At 36.0% G+C, this 25,863-nt stretch overlaps 3 protein-coding genes across 6 annotated transcripts; 1 reads left to right on the top strand and 2 right to left on the bottom strand.

Annotated features, from left to right (window-relative positions):
- Nucleotides 1-1,223: 1,223 nt before the first annotated feature.
- LOC123875124 (translocating chain-associated membrane protein 1) lies at nt 1,224-5,788 on the bottom strand. The gene is made up of 9 exons (XM_045920796.1): nt 5,642-5,788; nt 5,390-5,544; nt 5,102-5,290; nt 4,738-4,891; nt 4,258-4,435; nt 3,610-3,725; nt 3,315-3,460; nt 2,773-2,887; nt 1,224-2,333 (listed from the first exon to the last, which is right to left on the bottom strand). The coding sequence occupies exons 2-9, from the start codon at nt 5,522-5,524 to the stop codon at nt 2,233-2,235; spliced, it is 1,134 nt and encodes a 377-aa protein (XP_045776752.1). The 5' UTR covers nt 5,525-5,544; nt 5,642-5,788; the 3' UTR covers nt 1,224-2,232.
- A 1,854-nt stretch (nt 5,789-7,642) lies between these two features.
- On the bottom strand, nt 7,643-18,891 carry LOC123875082 (ATP-dependent 6-phosphofructokinase). Of its 4 annotated transcripts, none has more exons than XM_045920744.1 (15): nt 18,795-18,891; nt 18,323-18,635; nt 17,917-18,121; nt 17,320-17,474; nt 16,368-16,476; nt 14,694-14,882; nt 13,006-13,149; nt 12,494-12,628; nt 11,806-11,969; nt 11,266-11,407; nt 10,621-10,803; nt 10,130-10,199; nt 9,362-9,586; nt 8,427-8,628; nt 7,643-7,790 (listed from the first exon to the last, which is right to left on the bottom strand). In XM_045920744.1, exons 2-15 carry the CDS (start codon nt 18,604-18,606, stop codon nt 7,649-7,651), a joined length of 2,349 nt encoding a protein of 782 aa, XP_045776700.1. In that variant the 5' UTR covers nt 18,607-18,635; nt 18,795-18,891; the 3' UTR covers nt 7,643-7,648. The 4 variants fall into 4 exon arrangements, with proteins under 4 accessions (XP_045776700.1, XP_045776704.1, XP_045776701.1 ...); XM_045920748.1 differs by lacking the exon at nt 16,368-16,476 and adding an exon at nt 16,146-16,254; XM_045920745.1 differs by lacking the exon at nt 16,368-16,476 and adding an exon at nt 15,714-15,822.
- Nucleotides 18,892-19,148: 257 nt separating this feature from the next.
- On the top strand, nt 19,149-25,118 carry LOC123875120 (potential E3 ubiquitin-protein ligase ariadne-2). The gene is made up of 8 exons (XM_045920781.1): nt 19,149-19,594; nt 20,410-20,656; nt 21,418-21,593; nt 22,305-22,490; nt 22,888-23,073; nt 23,825-23,941; nt 24,580-24,732; nt 24,813-25,118. The coding sequence occupies exons 1-8, from the start codon at nt 19,373-19,375 to the stop codon at nt 24,981-24,983; spliced, it is 1,458 nt and encodes a 485-aa protein (XP_045776737.1). The 5' UTR covers nt 19,149-19,372; the 3' UTR covers nt 24,984-25,118.
- Nucleotides 25,119-25,863: the final 745 nt, after the last annotated feature.

Below are 25,863 nucleotides of genomic sequence, written 5' to 3'. Positions count from 1 at the left end.
TCGCGGGCATTAGCTGGTTTAGAAATAATAATTTCCCAAGATGCCGAATTTCAAAATAGCCGCTAACCAAACTATAAATTTTTTAAAGTCAGTACATCCCTAGTGTTAGGTATATCTTGTACGATGGTACGGAACCTTTACGGAACCCTTCGTGTTCGAGTCCGATTCTCACTTTGCACTTGACTTTTATAGTTGTACCTAGCAATATGGATGGGTAAGACCAATAGTAATAAGCTGGAATACCTACTAAGAATATTTTTTCCACGTGTTATACAATAATTTTACATAAAATATAGGTGGCTGACATTAATTAGACAATTTTTTAATAAACAATAATATTAGTAGCTCTATAAATCGCCTTAAAGGACAAACAAGTTATGTCATCTCTTACCTTGCTCGTGAAAAACCTCTTCGAGTAACTATAGGTACAGTAGTTAGGCACTGTTTACTCCATTACTCTAACAATGGTGCATAAAATTTAATACTCGCCCAATGGTAATGATGTATAATTTTAAAATGAATAAGTACGAGACAAAATGTAAGTAATATAAATTTTGTTACCCGAAGTTGAAAGAGGCGGCTTTTAATAGAGAAGCTTTTCGGATGATGATCGCCAAACTTCGTTTCGAAGAAGGCACGTGATGATGATGATGATGATGACAGTCTACGTGTAATGTGAAGCCAGTATGTAGCTACTTTTTCTATAAGTCGCCCGCCTTTACGAACATTTACTATGTGATTTGTCTCCCTATAGTAATGTTTGTGACTATAGGTCAGTATCAGCAGTCAAGGCAGTCAAAGTCAAAGGCAGGAGATTCTCTGTACACACACGATTTGTGATAGTACCCCGAGTCTACATGTCAAAAATGTAGCAGAGTTCTGAAAAAAATTGCCATAGTAAGTTCGACAGATTTACCTCTCAGTTTAGCCAAACTCCCGCTAACTTATATACCGTCACATACCACACCAATAATGGCGTCGATTCTGATGTTTTTTTCCAAACTGAATTTAGAGTATCTGCATAAAATAAAAAGACGAAAAATTTTAGTGCACTCTACAACACAACTGGCACCTAAAGCCCAGAGACGTATTCCCAAGTATCCGTTCACACGTAAAAAAGCGTTGGCGTGTAAACATATTATACTTGGGAATAATATTTTCATTTATGACAGAATCAATACTACTGCCTCAACTCCCGGTCAGGACCAAAATTAAAAACATAATTATCTTACAAAAATTTATTGAGAAATAAAATAACATCAAGCCTTTAAAATTGACAATCCTCGTGAAAATAATACAATAATTTATGAGCACAATTTCATTTAGGAAGAATTATTATTACATTACCGCCTAATTCAGATACAAGTATAACAGCGATCTGGAGCATTCTCACAGTTCATTTTGACTATTTCACCCCCAAAGTCACTGAATTTATTAGGTCCAGAACTATTATACACTTAACGTAGACATAAAAATATATTGTACAGTAAAGTTGTAAATATAAGAGATGGAATAAAGCACCTAGATATCATTGAGATGTGCAATAGCAAATGTCTATTGTCATACAAAAATAGATATGGTTAAGTTATCCAAGTATATTAAAAACACTATAAAAATAAAATATTATAAACAATTTTAAAAACAATACATTGGAATTCATGGTACAAAACGTCAGCGTTAGAAATGCACAAAATAATTGAATGGAATATTTCAGTTTTTTTTTCTAATGTGTACACACTACACATTACTGTAAAATTCTTATCAATATATCAATATAAACAACGTTTTAACCTATACTTTAAGTTTTTTTTTTTACATTTTAAAGAGATATTTTTACAACCCTGTATCCACTATACGTAATGACAATAGTGCGCTTCGTAGTCTAACGACGAATGTAAGTTACACAAAATACTTCGACACCACAAGTTACACATACAGATAATAATAATAACATTACATTGTGTGGTAAAATTAAAATATCATGAAATCACACATACATTAATAATAAATATTAATTTTAACAATCTCAAACAAAAATAATTTCGTTAGAAGTTTATTCTGAGTTACCTACTAAGAACAATAATTTCTCACAACTTGCAGCACACAGTTCCTTTTGTGCGTGGACATTTACGTAACTAAAATGTATTAGGGGGAAAGTAATGGAAGATGTGTGGGTACTTACGAATGGAAGGGGATAACCTATTATTTCTAAGTAGAGGGCAGTGTGCGTTTTTATTTAGTCTTGACTGTAGCGGCTTGTCGTTGTCGCAGAGTCTTGTTGGTGTTCTGGTCTACTTCAGGGAGGTCGGACTCCTCGCTGTGGACTTTTTTCACTGTAAACGCAAATAGTCATGAATTATTATCTTTTATCAACAAACACTAGGAATCTTGATTTCTTGGCATGTTATATTCATGGATAGTGTGCCAAATTTTATTAAAATCCTTTCAGTCGTTAAAAGGTATAATCGAGTAACAAATTGGTAGAATCTTGACATGGCAGAGGCAATTTAGGAATTTATAATTTCTTAATTGTGTCTATTCCATTCAATCATCAGTAGCACAAGCAAGTAATAGACATACATCATTTTAAAACTGCCATTCCATTTCTATAAAGGTCTCTTTTTTCAGATAAGTTTAACTTTTTACAGATAACCGCTTTTAAAAAAATCAGACGGCAGAAATATCCAAATATCTTAGCAAAATAATATTAGTAAATTAGGTAGTATGCATAAATTTTTTATAGGTTACAAACAAGTAAGAACATAGCATTACCCTTTTCCTTCTTAGGCTTCTCTTTCTTTTCCCTTTTAGGCCTGCTTTGAGCCAGTTGGCGAGCCTCTTGTCGCTGCTTGATAGCTTCCGAGATGAAGTTGAACATCAGGTAAACCTAGAGGAAATAAACATATTCCTTTTTATCCCATATTAGGTTTTTTGTAAGAAAATTTCATTCAATAAAATTATTTTAAGACAATTTAAAAAATAGCTAACCGAAATTTGAACTCGGGCACTACAGGGTTTCTGTAGTAAACTTGAAAGACTGGATTGACGACTATGGCAGGGTGGGGCACCTCACGCAAATCAGCGAAAATATCTAAGCACGCTCACTTGGTCGCAGGAACCGAGAAATATACCTACAGCGGCGCGCCCCTTCGACGGCTTTCGCATAACTCATCTCTTATACAGATAAGAGTTAACGCGATAGAAAGAGTGATGATTTATGGGCCGCAGAGTTGTGTGAGCTGAATTGCACTTTATTGCGTCCTAACAAGAATTGCTATTTATTTAAACATTTTTCTTGATTGATTTATCTGTACCTGGAAGGAGACCAGCAGGACGAGGGCGGCCAGACGCAGCAGCAGCGGCGCCGCACCGGCCGCACCGAAGTAGAACGTGAGCACGCCCAGCACCAGCGAGCACAGCCGCACCGCCACGAACACCGCACCATTCAGCAGCCCCAGCACTGCCACAAAACCATAACTTAATATTTTCCAAGAGTCAACTTGAGGTCCAAGTGGTGTGACTCTATAATACTTTTGTCAAACTGAACACAGCTCAAGAAATTGGTAAATACTAGTCCAAATTAAAACTAAAAATTTGTATTTAGCTTACATTTGTCCAGATAGTCTTCCCGTTCTCCCCGAAGGATGGTGTTGAGACGATAGCTGTGAGCCACAAACTCGGCCAATGCATGCAGAACAATAAGACAGACTCCTACTCTTTGGAACCTGTTGGACAAAAATGCATGTCATTTCAACATTATATTGTCAACTTTTATTTAATTATTATAAATTAAACTATCACTACATAATATTATAAAATTAAGTCCCCCGCTGCACTGGGTTTGTGTTTGTTCAGACCAATCTCAGAAACAACTGTATGGATTTTCATGCAGTTTTCACCAATAGAAAGAGGAATTTTCTAGGTACCAAATTTCATACAAATCGGTTAAGCGGATGGGTCTTGGCGGAATCCCGTGGAAACTCTTTGATTTTCTGGGATAAAAAGTAGCCTATTTCCGTCCCCGGGATATAAGTTAACCCTGTACCAAATTTCATCAGAATTGGTTAAACTGTTGGGCAGTGAAAAGGTAGCAGACAGACACAGACACACTTTCGCATTTATAATATTAGTATGGATTAAGCTAAATACATTGGAAATGCTTATCTCTAAAATGATTATCTCTAGTATCCTATATTTTGAAAACAATAAATTAATAAAAATTGTCATGAAAAATTTATGATCATGATTTAAACTTACTTGAAGCCATATGCCAGGCCTACAAATGTGAAGGCGACAGCTGCCTGTCTGATGCGACCTGACCACTCATCTTTCTTGATGCGTTGGAAATATAGTTCTGGAATAGTGTGGATCCAGTATGCAGCTTGGACAACCCACCATAACTTTAACAAGAAACTCATTGGATGGTTTGGGTAACCTAGAAAAAATAACAAGTGTTAAATAAATAAAGTCTTGTATTTAAAAAGAATTCTTAGATTTTCTTATGTTTAGTTAAGAATTAAGATTCTATCACTTTTGATACTACTTAGCTTGCATACGCTGCTAAAGAGAATTTTCAAATGTACCATAAATATTTGCCACTAAGATATTCCTAGATAGCCATAAATAAATGTATTTATTCCAGTATGCAAATTATACTCATATTTTTTTCATCACTTAGTAAAAATAAAGTATAATGAAATGAGTAATTAAAAAATTAGTTAAGTATAATTAACTTACCATCCCAAAGCTGTGAAATATTGAAAATGAATCCTTCACGTAGAATAGCATCTCCACCCCAAACTAGAGTCACAAGTTGGAACACAACAAGCTGGCCTGATTCATTCAGAGAACTCAATCTTGACTTCGAGAGATGAAACTTCTTTGATATTTTCTAAAAATAATGTCATTTTTAGCATATTTTAATAGTCCATGTAGTCCAATCTGAACACAAGGCTAGGTACATAAACAAACAACGGACTTGTGTATTTAATGCTTAGACTAGGACCTGCACAAACCGCCATATTGCAACTTCAGATTTGATTACTTGTTTTATGCACACTACCACTTAATAAATTAATGTTTACAAGTTTTGATGACTTACATCTAAGAAGTACTCTTGAAGGATAGCATGCATAACAATGCACACTAAGGAATAGAAGAACACAGCACAGGCATCTTTCCAGCCAGCCTCGTACAAGAAAGGCTCTCCCTTCGGCGTCTCCCGCGTCGGTTCCACACCAGTAACGTTGTGGTGCAGACTGATGAATAAACTTGCCACTGGACTAGTCGACTGTAAACAACAACAAGAAATTCAAGTCTGCCAAAAGTAAAATAACAAACAACGCCAAAAAACATTTGGAGGATTACGTGGCATTCGCTTATCGCTTACCTGTACCATTAGTCCAACCAGGAAAACCATAACAATACATGACACAATATCAGCATGGTTTTGTATCACAAATTCGTGGCTGAAAAATGGGGGGTTCTTGTTAGATTTTCTTCCAATTGCAGGTTTTACACCCATCTTCCCGGTTTAACCTAGAACTGAAAATTGTACGTTAAATACGTATACAGTTAACGTCCACTAAGAAGGTTCGAATTCTAGCAATATTAAAATTTATGTAATAACAAGCAAAATTACCAATTTTAAATTAAAAGGGCCGATTTAGAAGCGAAATATTTCGAAAATTTGACAGCGATTCCACTGACGTGACACTTTCACTTGCTACGCGGTCAAACGTCAACACTAAAGCCGTTTGTTGACAGTTGTGTTGGCACTGAAATAGTCAAATGTGCGTCGTTTTTTACAAATTTCTATTTTAGAGCTAAAATAACAATTAATTTATACAATCCAATTATACTAATCAAAATTTTAAAATAACATTTTACGCAGCAAACTCGTTTATCAAACTCCTAGAGTTTTTAAAGTAAATACATATCCGGATATTCCTAGGCTTATAATCATTTTACTCAATGCTATTATTCTTCGAATTCTTCAAAATATTGTCTATGAATCAATTATAATGTTGCTATACTGACCTAACAGTATTCCCCATATTCTTTACCCGATTTTCAAAGGAAAGGAGTGATGATGTTCATTAAGAAATTAAAATATTATTTAAGTAACTACATAAAAATTTTGTTTTAAAAAAAAGAGCACCTGCAGAGTTTCTTGCTGGCTCTTCTCAATAGAACTGCTTTCTGTACCGGTGATTTTCCCAATATTATAAGTACCTACGTCCTACAGTAGGTACCCGGCAGGAAATATTGATTTAGAAAGAGATAGCGGTTTCTTAGAGCACTTGTCCTAGTAATATCTTCTCTTGAATATATTTTGTCAGATCGTCGTACCTATATTATGACGATTCTTTCGAATTTGTTAAAATTTAAAATAACCATAAAATAACACTGCAGAAAATAGTGTAAATTATTTAAGATTTCAGACAGATTTCGAGCAGGCTGTGAATTGTCAAACAAGTTCCTCTACATCAAATTATATTCAACTATTCTGATCATAACTACTAATATTATAATTGCGAAAGTGTGTTTGTTTGTTTGTACTTCAATCACGCCGCAACGAAGCCGCGGACTGGCATGTTTTTTTGCATGGACATAGTTAAAAACTTGGAGAGTGGCAAGGACTACTTTTTATCTCGCAAAATCAAAAAGTTCCCACAGGATTTTGAAACCTTAAATCCACGCAAAGTCGTGGGCATCAGCTAGTTGGAAAATATTTTTTGAGTCAATTAATAGATTACTGAAGACTAAAAGTACTAAATATTTAGATACTAATATGGATTAAAAAAAAAAAACAACTTTCTGGTATTTGTAAATAATGTATTAAATGTAGATTCATATAACGCACAATATAACACTGAGTATTGGATAAAGATAAACATCAAGTTTATATCTTCTTCATAAACATTTCAATCTTTATAAACATTTTGGGGCTCATATAGAATTAGTGTAAAAAATAAAAGATCGATGCAAGTGATCAAAAATATTTGTTTTCCAATTTTAGAGTCAAAGCCCGTAAAAACACTCCAATTAAGTAGATAATTACAAAATATGTACCTAGTCAAAAAATTACCACGATTTTGATCTTTCACAAGACAGAAACTAGATTAGTTATTATTTACTTTTGTTACATTATTTTTCTTTTCATAAATTATTGTTATTCAAAATGTTTTACATTATAATCTCAACAAAAAATGATAGTAAAAAATATACCTAATACTAAATTTTACACATAGACATATTACATAAGATAATATCAATTATTATAGGTATTTTTTGTTTAAAAATCTTAATAGACTCAATTGCTTCCTTATAAAATTAAATTGTATCTAAAAAGGAACTAACTCTTTACAATACATAGAATAATTTCGAATTTGACTAAAATAACAACTGATCCAATATCTAAAATTTAAATATAACTTAAAATTTTATTCATGAATTACAATCTAAGTTTATAATAATACTATATCTTTGTATCGTTACCAATTATAAAAGTTAAAATTATATTCTAGCAGCTTCAATAACAATTTGGGCAAATCTACATTGAGATACATGGCAACATCGAGGCAACACCATTGCAAGTGTGAACTGTAACACAAACATTTTGGACTAGTTTTAAATTTTTATTGGTTTAAATAACATGTTCGGAGTCTATCTCTCCTTGTTCGACTGTCATGTACATGCCCTCTTCCTCGTAGGTGGAATCGTGTTTGGCCAAAATACGCAACAACGGCCGCAGTTTCATCCACCATTGTTGCTTGGCTATTCTTTGCCTGAAAAAAAAAATTGCTTAGTATAGATAGAATCACTACCCGTACTATAAAATCCACGCGAACGTTATCGCGGGCAAAAAAAAAATACGTCGATTTAAGGATAGTATAGATGGTGGATTAAAATTATATTAGTGCCCAAAATGAGATTTCTCTGACAGCTCTATGGCCTACACCTAGTTCGCCTAGAGAATCATCCCTAATTCCGTAATTTTTCATAATAATTACACCTTTCACCTCCACTTAAGTTATTCATAAGCGCTCCTTTTTTAGTATGATTATTTTTCCAGATAGTTTAACGAATTTATCTCGTTGGTTTAGTGAGTTAGTATATTCGACTGAGAATAACAAGATCCTGGATTCATTTTCCGGATCGGGCCAAAGAATAGTTACCTAGGTAGTCAGTTTTCTGTCAAGAATTTCTCAGTATTAGCCCGGAGTTAGGAAGTTGGCGATGTTTCACCTGCGTGCCTGTAAAGCCGTCTATCCTATGACTGATTTATCTCTGGTCGTGTCGTATTGCCATCCCATCATGCTATACGAGTAAGGGAAAATGAACTGCCCATACTTGAACTCCCGCGCACATGGTCTGGTCACATCTCTGTGGAGGAAATACATGATTAAGGAAAATGCACTCACGCAAAGTTGGTCTGGGCCTTCAATTCTTCAAGAGGTGTAAACTTATACTGTCGCTTGACAACGCCCAGCAGGCAGGCGGAGTCGGCGCCGCGCGCCGGCCCCTTTTGAATAGTCTCGACGAGCCAGTGCAGGCACTTGGCGGCCATTTTGGTCCCCATGTTGCGGTCGAAGGGGGTCGGTGAGCCACCTTGTTGCATGTGACCTGCAAGTTAATAAAATAAATTTCATGTAACAAAGACTCACTACGGGAATTCATTATCATATCGACCTTTGGCTGGCTCACTACTGAGGGCGAGTCTCCTCTCAGAATGAGAATGGTCCGGCCATAATCTACCAAGTGCGGATTAGCAACTTCACACACTTTCGAGAACATTATGCAGGACTCCCATGCATGCAGCTCACGATGGTTTTATATCACCGTAAAAGCAAGTGTTTATTTGGTTAAAACGCACACAACTCCGAAAAGTAAGAGGTCCATCCCCTGAATATGAGGCCTACATATTAACCACGAGGCTATCATAAAGCGAATCAACTTTTTGGAACTTCTACTGCATGAATCTTCACCTGCAACTAAAACGAGGCAGCTCCATCAAAGCCTTGAAAGCATTATAATATTGCAGGTGAAGGGCACTGTATGCTTTTTGAGGACCATTCTATACGTCGTGAAATAATTTTTGTTTTCCTTTAGATTTTTTTAGCATCTAGGTTTAGGTTAGGAGTTAGGACCCTAAATTCAATCATGAAGTTATTGCTTGGTATCTACAATGTTAATTCACTATCAACAGTTCCTGAATATCTACGGTTTAGGAATAGTGTCATCAGGGTTTGGGAGTTGGGACTTGGAGTTTGATCATGTAGTTTGCTTTACTCCTATAATATCAATTTACTATCAATTTATATAGAAAGTTATATGTATGTATTAAAAACTGTCTTACCCAGTACATTCATTCTCGCTGTAAATAATCCTTTGCCCTCTTCAGAGTAAAGCCGATAAATGAAATCGGTGTTGTAATTCTCATTGGCCTTCTCATTGCGTAGAATCAGACCGCGCTGGATGCCGCCAGTCATCTTGGACGCGATGTGATAAACGTCTTGCTGTAAGTCTTTAATGGAGAACTTTTCCTCGTAAATATATGCAGCGTCCGCACCGCCCGCCAAACCTGTGTGTGAAAAGTAATTATATGAAATTTTACCATAGAATTGTACCTTTCACGCACAGAAGGATCACTTCACAACGATGTTTGAATAAATAGCAACTCTTGTTACGATGCAATAAAGTTCAGCCTAAATATATGTATTTTTTCTATCGCGTATTTTTATTTCTTACATGTCTCTCTTTTTCGCAAGAGCTAGGCGAGTGCCGTCGAAGGAGCACGTTGCCCATAGATCAGGAGACCAAGTGAGCTCGGGCTGGTAAATAGTGCATGCAAAACATGCAGGCCACAATTTGAAAACGATGTGTACTGTGCATTTACAAAACAGATCTCAGTTTCATATTTTCAACTTTCAACTTCATATTGGACTGTTTGTTTTGCGGGTACTGTAATACTAAGGATTTTTGCGTGAAAGAGTTATCAAAAATGTAGCAATAAAGGTCATTTTTAACTGACTTCAAAAAAGACTTCTCAATTCGTCAGAATCTTTTTTTGGATTCAACTAGAAATTAGTTCATTTATAAAGTTATAGGTAGTGAGAAACGTAACCTGCTAAAGTGGCGAGGTATCCGCAATAGCCTCCCATAGTCTCCACAACGAATACTCGGCGTTTAGTGCCCTGGTGAAAAAGATTTACGTTAAAAAATGTTGTGCTAAAAGGTTTGCCCCAGCTACGATTACCATTACCCAAGCTATTTAGGTAAAATCCGAATACTAACTTATTTAAGTTTGAATATTAACTACATTGAGTTTGAATATTAACTAAATTAAGTTTAGAGTATACTCAACCGAGTTTATGTTTACACCACACTCGCAAAAACCTTCTAAATATGCTTTATTAACAAGTAAAAAATAAAAAAGTTTGAATTTTAGCTACATTGAGTTTGAATATTACTAAATTAAGTTTGAATATTGAGTAAATTACGTTTGAATAAATAAATAAATAAATATCTTTATTATAAACAAATATCTTAAGTTTTAAAGGGCGGGATACATATACTAGGGGTGCAGAGAGCGGGAATCGTATATTATGTGCTCACCTGAGCCGACTGCCGGATGCGGTCGCAGATCTCGGTGATCTCGTTGAGTGCGGTGTCTGAGCCGAGAGAGAAGTCTGTTCCGGGCACGTTGTTGCTGATGGTGGCGGGCACTACCACTAGCGGCATACAGAACTCGGGGTACTGAGAGCGGGATTCGTACATCTCCAAACCAGCTTGATATGCCTACAAGAGACAGTATCGTTATAAGTAATATTGGTAGATTGTACTGAGAAAATTAGTATACTACGCAAAAATTAAGTTGTCACAATTTATGCCATGCAAAAGCGTTAAAAAAAAGTAGTTCTTACTGACTGCTTAGCGCGCTATATATGATGACAATAGGACAGACAACATAGGCATAAACTACTACTACCAACTACCAATTGCCTACACGAATAAAGTACCAGGACAGCATAACAGGACAAGAGAGAGCGGCGGTATTCCCGTTAGATTTCAACATGAGGTTATTCAAGGGGCGGATCAATAAATTCCAGAAAAGTGGACACGCATTGGCGATTCCTCTAGTGCTGCAAACATTCATGGGCGGCGATAATCACTTGTTAGCCTGTTCGTTTGCTCGCTACTTAAATATGTAGGTATTTAAAATAATACTGTTTGATAAAATTCAAGTAGAAGTTTTCTCACCTCAAATCCACCGATGATAAGTAAGCCTTGTATGTTGAACTCCTTGATGCGGGCAGCTATCTCCGCCTTCTTGTCTCCCGGAAGGGTGCGCTTTGTTCCTAAGAACGCTCCACCTTGACCCACCCAGCCTGTCACATCGGACCTTGAAATAATAACGAATGCCTTGTTGAAGTGAAACTTCTTTACCCCGGTAAAAATATGCATATATTAAATGCTTCATCCACACGGATTTAGGTCTTTAAAAGTTCCATGGAATCTGTTTAATTTCCTGTAGTAAATAGTAGAAGTAGTGGGTATAGTAAAAGATGGCGAGTGACATACGACTCTCCAGGTCCAGGTAAAAAATTTACATCGACCCGTAGTTGCGTGGTGGCGTTATAAATAGATAACACAACAAACAAACAAGTAATAAAAATCGTAAGTTTTTGAGTTTTGTCTTTTGGCAACAAAAGAGGACTTTGGAAGAATTCTCTGCCTGGAGGCATAGGCAAGTGCATCCCTATACTAATGCTTGTAAGGCAATTCATCATCATCACTCACCACTCCATCTTGACAATGTTCCCGCTGATGAAGCCCTCCATGCCGTCGTGGATGCCCAGCACGGTGTCGCCGCGGTAGATGCAGTTACGCGCGAACGAGCGCACGGCCGCGTTCATGCCGCACGCGGGCGCGCCCACGTGCATCACCGCTAGCGTCAGACCTTCCTACACAAAACCCCTCTTTATAACCACAAACCACGCAAATTATAGCATATAATCACAGAAAAAAGTGTCATATAACTTTTTATCCACATAAAATACGGGAAAATTTCTTCGGATTCTGGCGCGTTGTTTTAATTAAGTCTCTTTTGAAAAAGGTACGAAAACAAGACCGATGTACAAACATGACCCAGAAAGTATGAATTTCATACCCTTCTGGCAACGCTAGCTAGCATCGCGTCTGAAAAAGGTTCTCTCAAATAATTCAAGACAAGTTCTTAAACATATTTTTCAGTTTAACCTTCTCTCGTATGGAGTGTGAATAGCTTGGTTTTTAATGCGTCCAAACTAATAAAGGCAAAAAGTTTCCGCCATGTTGTGTGATTATATTTTGTAGGACAAGTTTTCAATGGATTTCGTAGGAGTTTGGAGGCATTACGAATTACGAATGTCGTTACATTCTATATCGATAGATGGACTCACTATCATTTCAAGACAGCAGTGTTCCTGACAGCACAAAATAAACATACCGAGGGTTTGCCCATCTCATCGAAGGCTTCCTTAGGTGGCTTCAGACGAGTCAACATCTTGTAAGTCTCCAAGTTACGTGCAAAGCTGCGCCCGCGCATCTGCACAGCTAGATCCCAGTTCTTGTCAGCCATAGCCTGGATAGGTACAAGATACAATTATGAAGTTCAAAGGAATGTTTTAAAACTCTTCAAGTTATCTTTTCCCAATACAAATAAGTTACCTACTACCGTCAATACTTGGACGTCTTTTACTTCTACACCCAAATTGCATACCTATTACCCACGTACTTTACTGAGAAACGTTTAATTATTTTGATTACTAAGTAGTGAATGATAATAGTGAAGTGAATAATAATTATATTATATAAACAAAATTATTTACTTACAATAGAATTACATCATAAAGACGATATTAGGTATAATTCATAAATATGCGCAGTTCGAATTAAGGGTAGTATAAAACGTTACCTAGAAGTAATATTTTGGTCACAATATGATTTAATAAAATTCACCTGAGCAACAGCCTTAGTACGCCGCACGCATTCCATAAGAGGTAGCCGCACAGCTTGGTTGCCGTCTAGGGTCACCACACATGCCTCGGTTTCAGGAGTCGCTTCCATTAGAGCCATTACAGCCTCGGCGCCCATGCGGCAACCCTAAATAATTGCACAAATTAATTGAAAATTGTCATTTCAACATTTTCTTTTTGTGACGTTTCCCTGAAGACTGAGTGAGTAAGAAATGAAGATCTGCAGGAGAATCAAAGTCATTGAGATAGTCTAAATCAATAGTTAGTTGCAATGACAGTGGCAAGCCGTGCTTGTCGTAGTAGGTACTTATTCTAGTGTATTGTTAGATACTTATTGTAACTTTTTATGATTTGGAAAAGCAACTGCCGAGTTTCTTGCCGGCTCTTCTCGGTAGAACCTTCATTCCGAACCGGTGGTAGAGACATAGACGTAGCATAAGAGACACTAGTTGTTCTGTATGAAATAAATAAGTTTTGATTTTGATTTCGTTCACGTTAACTCGCGGGTGCGGTAGCGGACAGGGTCGCGACAATATCAAACGTACAAGTTCATATGTACGAGTTGAGAAATTGTCGCATCCGCCACCGCGCCCGCGTATTTTACGTGAGCATAGGATTCAGGCAATTATAGCTGATAAGTCCTTGCTTTGAGACCGGGATAAGTAAGCGCGCTGTAGAGAAGCCAATGCGATGGATCGACGAAATAAATGCTTAGGTGTTTCTTCTTTCTTATATCTGGACGGGTTTCCGCACTTCAATGGCTCCATGTATTGTGCATCTAAATACGAGTAGGTGTTGTGGGATGGCTGTATAAGGCTACGGGTTTGATGGCATCCAATGAGGAAGAATCAAGACCTATGTCAAACAATTTACATTCAGGAATCAGTACTCATACAGCAGTACAGTACATAGTATATCAGCCCAGTCTGGAATAGGTAAGCTGTAATAGCGAAGCCATTACGATAGCTGGCTGATGTCTGGGAGATCTATTATCCGTCACTTTTATCAAACTTAAGTCAGTATACCTACTGTATATTATTTCAAAGAATACCTAATATTATTTGAAAAAAAATGTTCTAAGTAATGTCCATTCAGAAGGTCACAGTAGATACAGAATTTCGACTGATTGCATCATTTGTGGGTCAATAACCCTCAATTGTGGTGACGAATTGACGATGTAATTAATAATTATAAGAAATATGAACCTGGCCTCGTGCACGTGCTACTTTCTGACAATACAGTAAGTATATACCTACGTGACTTGTACAACGTACGGTACCGCGGGAAAACTCCGTAGACATACCTACTCCTATATACAGGTTTCTTTTTATATGTGGCAGTCTATGGGAAACTCCTTTTTTGTAGCTATGGTTGGTTGTATAGGTGTAGTTGTGGTGTTGTATAGTAACTCACAATACGTACAAGTAAAATTAGAGTAACATTGTTAAAAATTATGTACCTACTTATTTAAAAAAATATAATATAATTATGTTTTATAAACAACGCGAGGGCGCCTTCGCTAATCATTCAGCTCTGCCCAACTTTCAAGGTTGTGTACCTCTCTTCTGGCAATGTGGCTGAAATAATCAAGGCTCCTCTGGAGTCTGGAGACAGATGGTGATAGCCTTTTCGTCATTTACGGTTTATTTAGCTATCCATTCATTTTCTTACCAGAATTCTGTCGAAAGCAGACGGGGATCCTCCGCGCTGCACGTGACCGAGTACAGTGATACGTGTATCCTGCTTCAGGTTATCCACCACCACCTTCTTCACCAGCTCCGCGGTGATCGGCTTGCCTTCGCGGTCGATGGCCCCTTCCGCTACGATGATGATGTTCAGCCGCTGGCCCGACTTGCGCTCCTGGTTATTTGACAATGTGGCTAATTCTGTTGTACAAAACTCTAAACTAAAATGACAGGTTCAAATATACTGTTATTCCTTTCATATTGTTTTTGGGAACAGTGTTCTCAACGGAAAAGGATAGCACTAGATTTAGACCTGTCAATTTATTTCAGTTTAGAGATTGCATACAACAAAAATTAGCCACAATCATTTATACCCAATTATTTAAATATTAAACCCAGTGCAAATAAATGGAATAAAGATAAACGGAATTGAATCTTGCTGCAAATCTTTATAGCAGAGTAATGAATGAGTAGCGCGACATAGAAGGTAACTTGTCGACTACCCTCGCAAAAATCTTTAAAAACCCTTTCAGAGACTGCACCGTGAAACTTGAAGTAATTTTCCGTTTAACAAGAGGACCCACATGCGGGTTATTGATATTTAAAATTATTTTGATTAATTAACATGCAAGTGTTAACATTTGCAGAATCTTTCCATCCTTACTTTAAACAAACACATGTTTTAATCAAAGATAACCCAGTACAGGTTATGCAAAAAAAGTAAGATTAGCTTAAGAATGAGATAGGTATGTTACAGTAGCAAAAAATATTAGACACACAACACACAATAAATAATCATAAAAGAGTAGGTACGAGTACATAGTAACTAACAACATATACATCATTTTCTGAGCTGACAACAGCTTGTTGAAAGTGAATCATGTATGAATTGCCTGTCCTATTGATGTTATTACGAGTTGATAGAACCAGCGAGAGCTGGAAGTGGTTGTATTATACATTGCGTGTTATATGACGTGATCAGTGCCACTCAATTAAGTCGGCGTACCTGTGCTAAACGCTTGCAAAGTTTTTCAACCCACTTATTGGGAACAGGGTCTTCTGGAATGAATACTTGATCAGCTTCGCTCGCCAGAGCGGCCACTAATGCCAGATAACTGCAACAAGCAGCACCCAAGCATAATGGACCATGCATGTTACACCAATTTTATAAAAAAAAAATGATAAGTAATTTTGACAAATGGATTTCATATTTTGTTGAAATGGGTTCAATAAGTACGTGGATGGAATCTTCAGTCTATTCAAATTTTTCCTACAGTTAAGAACCAAAAGAAGTTGCCAATTGGAAAAGAAAAAAAGAAATGAAAAATAATAATTTACAACATTTGAACATTTTTATGCCAAATGCCGGTTAATAAAATGAAAATGGAAATTTTGAAGTGATCCTGCTCCCACATGAAAAAGAATATTGGATTCTTGCCTCTTTGATTTTCTCACACAACTTTTTATCCCAATTGAGAGGCGCTGGCTCTTCGCAAATAAAACAATATGTAGCATCCGTACCGAGTGCCGTGAATACTGCAAGAAAACTAAAGAGAGACTTAAATTAAGTATGTGTGTAAATGGAACTACAGGGTAAATTGAGGATAAGAAATCCACACTCATAACAAGGGCATGGTGCATACAAATTAGAAACGCTTGCCTGTTCTAACTTATCACATAGTTTATCTGGCCAGTCCACTGACGGTGGTGACTCTGGGATAAAGACAAAATCTGCTTCAGATGACAAGGCTGTGACCGTAGCAAGATATCTATATCAACAAACTTTTTATTTATTACAAAAATATTAAGTTGTTAACATAATCATGATAACTGAAATATTAAACACAAGATGAATAATTGGCTTCTTTCACTTATTAAAAAGATTGATTAAATACAGAAAAATGCAGTGGAAACTCTCTGAAACAAACAAGGGGCTACCCATTTTTTGCTACAGAAATATTATAATCGTTGTATCAATGCATGTATTGATAAATCAACCAAGCTCAAGCAATTTTTGTTAGAGAAGTTTGCTGTAGGGAGTTTACACTGTAAATTATAATGCCATGTTTACACCAACAAACAAGACTTAAAACTAGTTTTAGGCAAAACTTGTCATCAAACCGGCCAAGTACGAGTCAGACTCGCGCGCCGAGTTTCCGTACTACAGAAGAAGTACAACAATTGGTTTAATGTCTAGTGGCGATTTTTTCTTTTAAAAATTAAACAACTCGAAAATTGTTTATTGCAAATAATTCAGACAGGCCTCATTTTATTTCATGTCAATTTTTAAAAAACTATGCATATCATGTTTCAAACTTCTATACGTTGTTGTTCCATAATACAAAAGTTTCTGAACAACTTCAATTCGTGGTTATCTGTTTTAACAAAATATTGGCAAAAATTGAACCCTAAAAATGATAAACTTATATTGTCATTGTTTCCAACATATTTTGCTTGACTCATGTATTAACAGATTAGTCAAATCAAAATTGTTTACATATTACAAGTTTTGTCACTAGTTGCTCTTGGTGTAAACAAAAACTGACAACGAAGCACACTACATGTAGAAAACATGTTCAAGACTTGTAATAATATATCATATATTTTCTTACCCACAATGTCTGCCCATAACCTCCATAATAAATGTCCTTTGATGAGAATATGCTGTACTGACAATAGCATCAATGGCTTCTATGATGCGGTGCAAAGCTGAATCTGTACCAATGGTCATGTCTGTACCGCAGAAATCATTGTCAATGGAACCTACCTGTTGGATTATCAGAATACATTTATATATTCAGTCCAACAAACAGAGAGAAAACATTTCAGTGCAGATATTTGGCAGGAAGGTAGAATATTTTTTTTTTCAAATTGGTATAAAGTTTGTGCACATAATACGTATCATTAGTTTGAACTAACATATTGGTTTCCCATTTCATATATAAAATAAAACTATAGCGAATTCAGCATAGGAAATGGAAAGTTTGCTCACTGGGATTGCACTAACAACTTGTATAGCTACATGTTCAAATTGTACATATACAAAAATCAGTATACAAATTCATGCTTATTGATGTTATATTATATCCTGTCTGGAATTATTTGTCTTATGTTTTAAAAATAGACAATATACTTAGTTTTAAAAATAGAAAATATACTTAGTTTTAGGATTAGTTTAACTGTGAAAAATATTTAGTGTTGATCATTACCATTCCAGCAATGTGCAAGTATTTGTATTTTTCTCTCTGGTCCTTTGTAATTTTATTGTTCTCTAACAATTCATCAAGCAAGCTAGACCACTCTTGGCGGAAGAGATTGGCTCCAGTGAGTGAACCGTCACCACCAATTACTACCAAATTAGTAATACCTCGATTAACTAGGTTATACGCAGCTTTCAGGCGACCTTCTCGCTTGCTAAAACAAGTAACAGTATTTTGTATTACACCAACAGGATTGGATTTTTTTCAGACCATTGTAGACTTCTAAACCTACAACCAATTTCCAAAAAAACTTGCTACAAAATAATATAATTTTTTTTAGTAAGTGAAAAATATTCTGTACTGGTTATTGCATATTATAAATAATTTGTTTATATTGGGAAACAATAATACTCACATAAAATCCATACATCTAGCTGATCCTATGATTGTACCACCTTTGTGAATAATCGAGCTTACGGATGACCAGTTGGCTTCTTCAATATTGTCTCCACCATCAACCATACCCTGGTATCCTTCTCTGATAAAATAAACTTTACATCCCAAGTAGATTCCCATCCGAACTACTGATCGCACAGCAGCATTCATACCCTGAGAGTCACCACCGCTTGTGAACACTGCTAGGCCTTTGCCTTTATGCGAGCCTCGCTCTATAAACCGTTGTGTACCTGACACATCCATTTTTCTTCAATTTGAAAACACCCAAACACCTAGATGCGACAATTAGAAAATTAGTAATAAAATGGTGAATTGTGAAACGTTGTTCTTTTAATGATTACAAATCATTGCTTATTGAAATGTATTAGTACTAAGCAGTCATAAATCTGATAAAACAGTCTCAAATTAGTAAAAATAAATTTTTCAATTACTTTAAGTTATTTGAACGCCGGGAAGGTGAACTTTATCAAGGTGACCTTTCCTTGACTCGCTTGACATGCGCTTGACACTTGACCATCGACAATATGTCATGACTTATGACAGTTGAGTGCATTGTGCTGGTCTGGCACTTCAAAAAGCCACTATAAACAAGGAAAGAAGAAGAAGAAATTGAAAAAGTCGATTGGTGGTTGTAAGCTGTTTCATTCAAAATTCAGGCTGCAGCCTGCGAGTTAGAAGCTGCCACTGCAACGATTTAAAAAATTGCGCGAGGAAAAAAGGAAAAATAATTTGTCTATGGTTGAGCTAAGGACCATAGAGCCAAAAGTTTCATAGTCATCAAACTGACAGAAAAACAATTTTATATTTTTTTATTCTATATTTTTGTGTTTTACAAAAAGTTTTGTAAAATGTAAAAAAAGCTCGATTTCTAATCTGAAAAGTATGTGAGAAAGTTGGTTTTATTTTGCTATACTTAAATCCGAATTTGTAAAACTGATGCATGTTGCGGTGTTTTGCATCAAAACGATTTTATAGTTTGTGTATGGTCGTCACTTGAACAGCCAACAAAATGTCTGCTGAATCTGATATGGAATATTCGGACAATGACGGCGATGATTACGATTACTACGGTGAACAAGACGACTGTGATATGGAAGCAGTTGATCGAAGTAAATCAGATCCTGAATATTTCGTGTTTTCGTGTCTTAGAGTGGAAGAAGTGGAGAAGTTACTAAACGAATCGATAGAACTGCTAAGCAATAGCCTTCAAATAACGCCTTCTCTGGCTAAGGTAAAACCTTTTAATCGTGCTGCCTCGTTCGCTAGCTGTGATGTCAATGAGAATCTCTGGGGAATGTAGGCAGAACCCCCATCAATTTTACTTGCCAGAGATGTGATGAAATTCGATTTTAAATTAAGTATACAAAATAGTAGATGGAATGTGGCTCAGATATCTGACTCCAAGCAATTTTGTCTACTATACTTTTGATTATAAATTTTGCTATAAAAATGAATTCAGGAGTGAATGATAAATATTTATGTCTCTACTCCCTACCATCTTGTCGTCTTTGCACCTCCAATAATGTACTGTTATAGGTTAAACTTAAAATTTCAAAACTCATAAAACTTTTGCATCTCCAGCAGACAGGCTTACAGGAAAGGGGAACTAATACCCTTCCTCCTCCAATCTGATACCTTCTCAACCCTCATCGGAAGTAGCACAGTTTGAAACTTATATAATATTTAATATTTATATATTTGTCACTTATATATTTAATTTAAAAGGTTATATAATAAATAGTTTGGTTAAATTGGAAATTATTATAATTATTGTATACACACACATGTTCACACACAAACACACACAATACACACACACATATATTTTTAATTATTTATTCTAATTTTGATCGATAAATATTGGATTTTGCATCACGGAGGAGGAAGAGCGGGGACCCTGAGATACAGGTTTTGCAAACTTAATTTGAGGGCCCCAGCACAATTTGTAAAATGGCCAATTTTAAAAACAAATAAATCATATAATCATATACCTTTTCATTTTACATTTTCCCAGTTTTTTAAAGCTGTAATGTATAAATTTTTCAGGTTATGCTTCATGCATATGAATGGAATGCCCAAGAGATTATAAAGAAGTATCAAGAAAACGCAAATGAAGTGTTAGTGTACAGTCGTGTGAAGCCCAGCTTGCCTCTGGTTCAGGGAAACTGCAGTCGCTCTGTTTGTGCTGTGTGTGCAAGCACTCCTTCCATAAACAAATACAGTGCCCTTGCATGTATGCATTACTTTTGTGATGATTGTTGGGCTATGCATTTTGAAGTACAAATAATGCAAGGTTTGTATGATCCTATTTAAAAACCAATGATAGTTTTTGCATGCTTAATAATATACTGGCTTAATTCATAAATGTAGAATTTTGGGAAATCGCAAAAACTTCTCATTGATTGTGACTTGCTTCTTGTTACATATTTAGAAAAAATAAATTATTTAATTAATTAAGATTATTGCTAAAAGAGATTCCCTAGCAAAGTATTTGATTTAGACCAATATCCAGATTGGTCAGTTTATTACTAAACCTGCATTTTGTACTTTTCACCTGTGTTTTGTTTTTTTAATTAATTTGTCCACTATAGAATATACAATCCATTTCAAGGAGTGACCAATATAATTTGATTCAACATACCCTAAGCATAAACATGCAGTTTGAAAAAACTGCATCAAAAATTATTACAATCTTAATTGACGTAATTGGCTCAATTTTCGGCATTTTGCTGCAACAATGCATTTAAGCGTATAGCGACAGAGTGTCAGCCAATGAATGCAATCTATGTGAATGCAATCCTCACACTGTAACTATCAAACTATTGCAGTAGAGCCCACTTGTGAATGAATATGACAATAGTTAAATTACAAAGATCATTAAAGAAAAGCAAATACAGACGACAATAATAGAAAAACTGTGCATGCAATGGGGGCCTCATTGCCAAAAGCAAACTCTTTCTCTTATTCATCAGCCTATAGCTTACACTATACTATTATTATTTTATTTATACTAGTTTTAGTAAATATAAACTTTAAAAAAGGATTTTGTTATAGGTGTATCAAATACTATACAATGTATGGCCCAGGACTGTGAAGTGAGAGCTCCGGAAGATTTTGTACTATCTCATGTGGCTAAACCAGCAATAAGGGAACGCTATCAACAGTTTATGTTTAAAGACCATGTTAAATCTCACCCACAACTTAGATTCTGTCCAGGGCCCAATTGTCAGGTAAGAATTCTGGGTTAACAAAGGGGTATGGAAAATTATTAAGAAATTTGTCGTTTTGGTGATTTTAGAAGCAATTGGGTATATTATAATTGTCCTCAAATATCTTTAACCCAATAACAGAAATAATTTATTGAGTAACTCAGCTTGCACTGATGAAACCTATACATTAAAATGTGTTAAAAACTCTCTTTTCTGGCAATCTACTGAACTGTAATCGTAATGATTACATTTATGAAATTACCGGTTTTAGCCAGTGTTTGTAAAACATGCCCTGAGAGGAAGCCTGATAGCGTAGGAGTCTAGCGCCGGCCAGCTCGTCATTTTTAATGAAATTCAAAGGGCATTAATTTACTGTACCTTATATTTTTAAAAGTTGTTACCCAAAGGCAGCCAACGGGGCCCTATTCCTAAGTCTCTACTGTCCATCTGTCTGTCTCAAGAAAATCTATATGGTACTTCCCCTTGACCTAGAATCATGACAGATAGCTAGGTCTTATAGCACAAGTATAGGAAAAAAATCCAAAAGTGTGAATTTGTGGTTACATCACAAAAAAAATTAAATTGTGTTCACGAAAAAATTAATTTACTAAATTACATTAACTCGCAGTAAAAGTGTTAGGTACTAAATCTAGTACGATGGTACGGAACCCTTCATGTCGTCGGACTCGCACACGAAGGTTTCGCGCTTGACCGGTTTTTCTATCATTGCAGTGGATTTATCAAGCTTGGGTTCGTGTAGGTGCACGCAAAGTGGAATGTAAAGGCTGTGAACTCCTTACTTGCTTCTCCTGTGGAGCTCCCCACCATGCTCCTACAGATTGTGCTACTATCCGTCGCTGGCTCACTAAGTGTGCTGATGATTCGGAAACTGCTAATTATATCAGTGCTCATACAAAGGTAAGCCAGTCCTGGTGGGTGCATAGTGAAGATGTAAAAAAATTGCATATAGGCAGTATAGGGGATAACAAAATGGAATCTCGCAGCATCAGCAACCGACCTGTGCACTTAATACCCTGATTATTCAATAATTTACTACACTAGATATAAAATAAAGTATTGTATCCCTTGGATTGAAGTTGCAATGTACTTCACTAAGAAAATGCCGTTGTTTTAAATCCGTGTGACGCCATGACAGTGCATGAACATAAAAAAATGATGGCTAGCGTTTTTGCGGAAATACAAAATTAATCTAAATAAAAAAAAATTGTGACTTTTTGTTAGTTTATTATAACCTTAGGATCTAACTAAGAAACTTTGTAAAAAAGTGTAAAATACTCTATTGTTATATTTACAGGATTGCCCAAAATGCCAGATATGCATTGAAAAAAATGGCGGTTGTAATCATATGCAATGTGGTGCTTGCAGACATGACTTTTGTTGGGTTTGTTTAGGTGATTGGAAAAGTCATGGATCTGAATATTATGAGTGCAGTCGTTATAAAGAAGATCCTAATTTAGCCAATGATAGTCAACATGCACAGGTAATGGTTATTATTTTAGAAGTAACAAATAATTAACGAATGAAAATTAAACAAAAAATTTGTATCAAAAATAATATCATACAAATCAATGCATTGAGGCAATGTGACTGGGATGGCTGCAGTACCCTGCTGAGTGGCCTAACTTATACCTATAGCACGCGACAGGTTGAAATGGCAAATGGGGCGGGAACTCCCCGCACACCAGCACAGCCCCCGCGCTGTAGTGATGCGGGCGACCGCGAGTGACGTGCGGGTGTGCGGAGCGTCGCGGACTATAGTTGAGCCATTAAGAACATGCGAACTGAGTCATAAATCATTTTTATCAGACCTTTCGCACGCACTTACTTACTCACTTAGGCCTTATGGAACTGAAACCTGATCATCAGTTGCTTGCTACTGCTATTTTTTAGTCCCAGTTACCTGCATCCGAACAGCATCCCCTTATTGATAAAGATTTCTGTGCCATTCTCACAACCATGTGATCGTAATTGTTTATGATCCAGTTCCCATGGAGAAGAAAAGAAGAAGAAGATCCAGTTCGCACGTAATGGCTCAAGCACAACAAACAGTTGCTTGCGACTTTGACTGTGTAGATTGTTTAAAAATCACTTGGGGACCAGATTAAAAATAATCTTCTGCCATAAATTTTTTTTTGTATCCTGTATATCAATACCTCAGTTCCAAAGTATAATATAGTACAATATGTATAGTACAGGTAATCATTTGCTTTTACATCAATTTTCCTTTACAGGCAAGAGAGGCTTTAAAAAAATATTTACATTACTATGAGAGATGGGAAAATCATTCCAGGTCTTTAAAGCTGGAGGAGCAAACCCTTGCAAGCTTGAAGAGTCGAATTAATCAAAAGGTATGAGTTTAGGTTTTTCCATGACGTCATCCACAAGGATTTTTTTAACGATCCTGTTGACTCGAATTCCTTTCTTAATAGACCATAATATTATAGAGAGAACCTACGTGTAAAATCCCAAGTTTGCAGACCTAGCTGATTGAGCTGTATGTTGATATGTCCGTCCGTCAGTGTGGCCAATTCTGTTGTATACAATCTCTAAACTGAAGTAAAATGACAAATCACATACAGAATGTAACCAAAATGCTAGCAAAACCTTAGCGTAATCATCAATATAATCACCTGTCTTCGTTTTTGCTAGCATTCTGGTTACACCCTGTATAGGGACAAAATAATGCACCCTAAGGAAAAAGATAGATTTAGACCTGTCAATTTGTAAATTGTGTACAACATAGCCACAATATTCTCCTGTTTTGCTCTACGCATAAGAAAATCTCTAATATTCTAGCAAATAAACACTTCTTATTCTTATTCTAATACTACCTATACATGACTGTTCTAGATCAAGACCTAGATTGGTTTACCATTTAACAAACCAGAACACCTGTAGTGCACAGAACACTGTGTTCTTATTATTTAACTTTGCTGAACCCAGAACTGGGCTTGAGCAACAAAATTGTGATAAAAATATCTTTCAGGTGATGGCCGGGGAAGGGACCTGGATAGATTGGCAATACTTGTGGGATGCAGCAAGACTATTAAAACGTTGTAGATACACCCTCCAATACACTTATCCTTTTGCCTATTACATGGAAATTGGCCCAAGGAAAGAACTATTTGAATATCAACAGGTATATTATATGACATCACTATGTTACATACTTTCAATCAATCAAATTCAAATTGTTTTAATCATTACTATATTTTTCAGGCACAGTTAGAAGCGGAAATTGAAAATCTCTCGTGGAAGGTTGAGAGAGCAGAAACAACCGACAGAGGTGATTTAGAAAATCAAATGGACATAGCGGAAAAGAGAAGGACAACATTGCTCAAAGACTTTTTAGAATTTAACACTAATAGCGCCTCCAGTAGTAAAGTTTAACGAGACTAAATTATTCTAAGCTGTAATGAAACAAAAGCAATGAATGAGCACCTTGCGTATAACATTTCAGAAAGCTAGATTTTTCTTTGCCAAAGTATATTTATTAACACTTTGCAATAAAATAGTTTAAAATGGCTTTTGAAGTTTCTTTTCTATAAATTATAAATGATGATGGTGATCTTGATGATGATGATGATGATAAAATAATGAGTTTGACGTGTGTTACTCATAAATTAGTCGATATTCTAATTTCTTAAAGTGGACACTTTCAAGTAAAGATTTTTATATTTTGCGGAGATGATATTTCCATTGGCGCTATTAGAACGCCATAGGCCTACTTTGTCGTATTAACTTTACAAATTGCGAAAAACCCATGAACCTATTATACTATTATATCTCTATGGAAAAACCAAATTAAATTTCAGTTTCGCGGGCATACTCGTGCCCTGCACCTTGACAAATTGACAAACAAAATAGTGGCCACGGTGATAAGGACAAAAAATAATTAATCATTCGTCACGTTTTAATATGAGCTTAAATGTGTTTAACTATCTCGCTCTATCAGTAAAATTCACAGGGCACTTTCTACAGGTACAGGTACCATATTCTACCTATTTGTTCTGAGCCAAACACACGCTTGACAGTGTTTGCTGTGGCTGTTTGTCGGTCGCAGTCGCAAACATGTGGATCCGCCATCAGGAAGTAATGCCAATAGTGCCAACATAGACGATGACAAGTGTCAGCAAGTTGGCACTTTCTAGAGTTCTAATCAGTATTGCCAAGCTAGTAAAGTTTCCCATAAAACTGGTGGTTTCGACCCCATTTTAGTAGCGTGTAATGCTTTTAGTGGCTAGTAGGTTTTTAGTGGTTTAGTGAAATT

Source organism: Maniola jurtina, chromosome 2 (genome assembly GCF_905333055.1).
Source record: "Maniola jurtina chromosome 2, ilManJurt1.1, whole genome shotgun sequence".
NCBI lineage: Eukaryota > Metazoa > Arthropoda > Insecta > Lepidoptera > Nymphalidae > Maniola > Maniola jurtina.
This window is presented reverse-complemented; position numbering and strand designations above follow the sequence as displayed.

Excerpts from the sequence above, each read along its gene's own strand:
- LOC123875082 (XM_045920744.1), bottom strand. The coding sequence starts at position 18,606 with ATGGATGTGTCAGGTACACAACGGTTTATAGAGCGAGGCTCGCATAAA. Across the intron at positions 17,475-17,916 it reads ACTTGCACATTGCTGGAATG|GTAGGTTCCATTGACAATGA; the intron begins GTAATGATCAAC and ends ATAATCCAACAG. Across the intron at positions 13,150-14,693 it reads CTGCTTTCGACAGAATTCTG|GGTTGCCGCATGGGCGCCGA; the intron begins GTAAGAAAATGA and ends GCAATTATTTAG.
- LOC123875120 (XM_045920781.1), top strand. The coding sequence starts at position 19,373 with ATGTCTGCTGAATCTGATATGGAATATTCGGACAATGACGGCGATGAT. Across the intron at positions 20,657-21,417 it reads TGAAGTACAAATAATGCAAG|GTGTATCAAATACTATACAA; the intron begins GTTTGTATGATC and ends ATTTTGTTATAG. Across the intron at positions 23,942-24,579 it reads AGAGTCGAATTAATCAAAAG|GTGATGGCCGGGGAAGGGAC; the intron begins GTATGAGTTTAG and ends AATATCTTTCAG.
- LOC123875124 (XM_045920796.1), bottom strand. The coding sequence starts at position 5,524 with ATGGGTGTAAAACCTGCAATTGGAAGAAAATCTAACAAGAACCCCCCA. Across the intron at positions 4,892-5,101 it reads TTCAAGAGTACTTCTTAGAT|AAAATATCAAAGAAGTTTCA; the intron begins GTAAGTCATCAA and ends CATTATTTTTAG. Across the intron at positions 3,726-4,257 it reads GGCCTGGCATATGGCTTCAA|GTTCCAAAGAGTAGGAGTCT; the intron begins GTAAGTTTAAAT and ends TTTGTCCAACAG.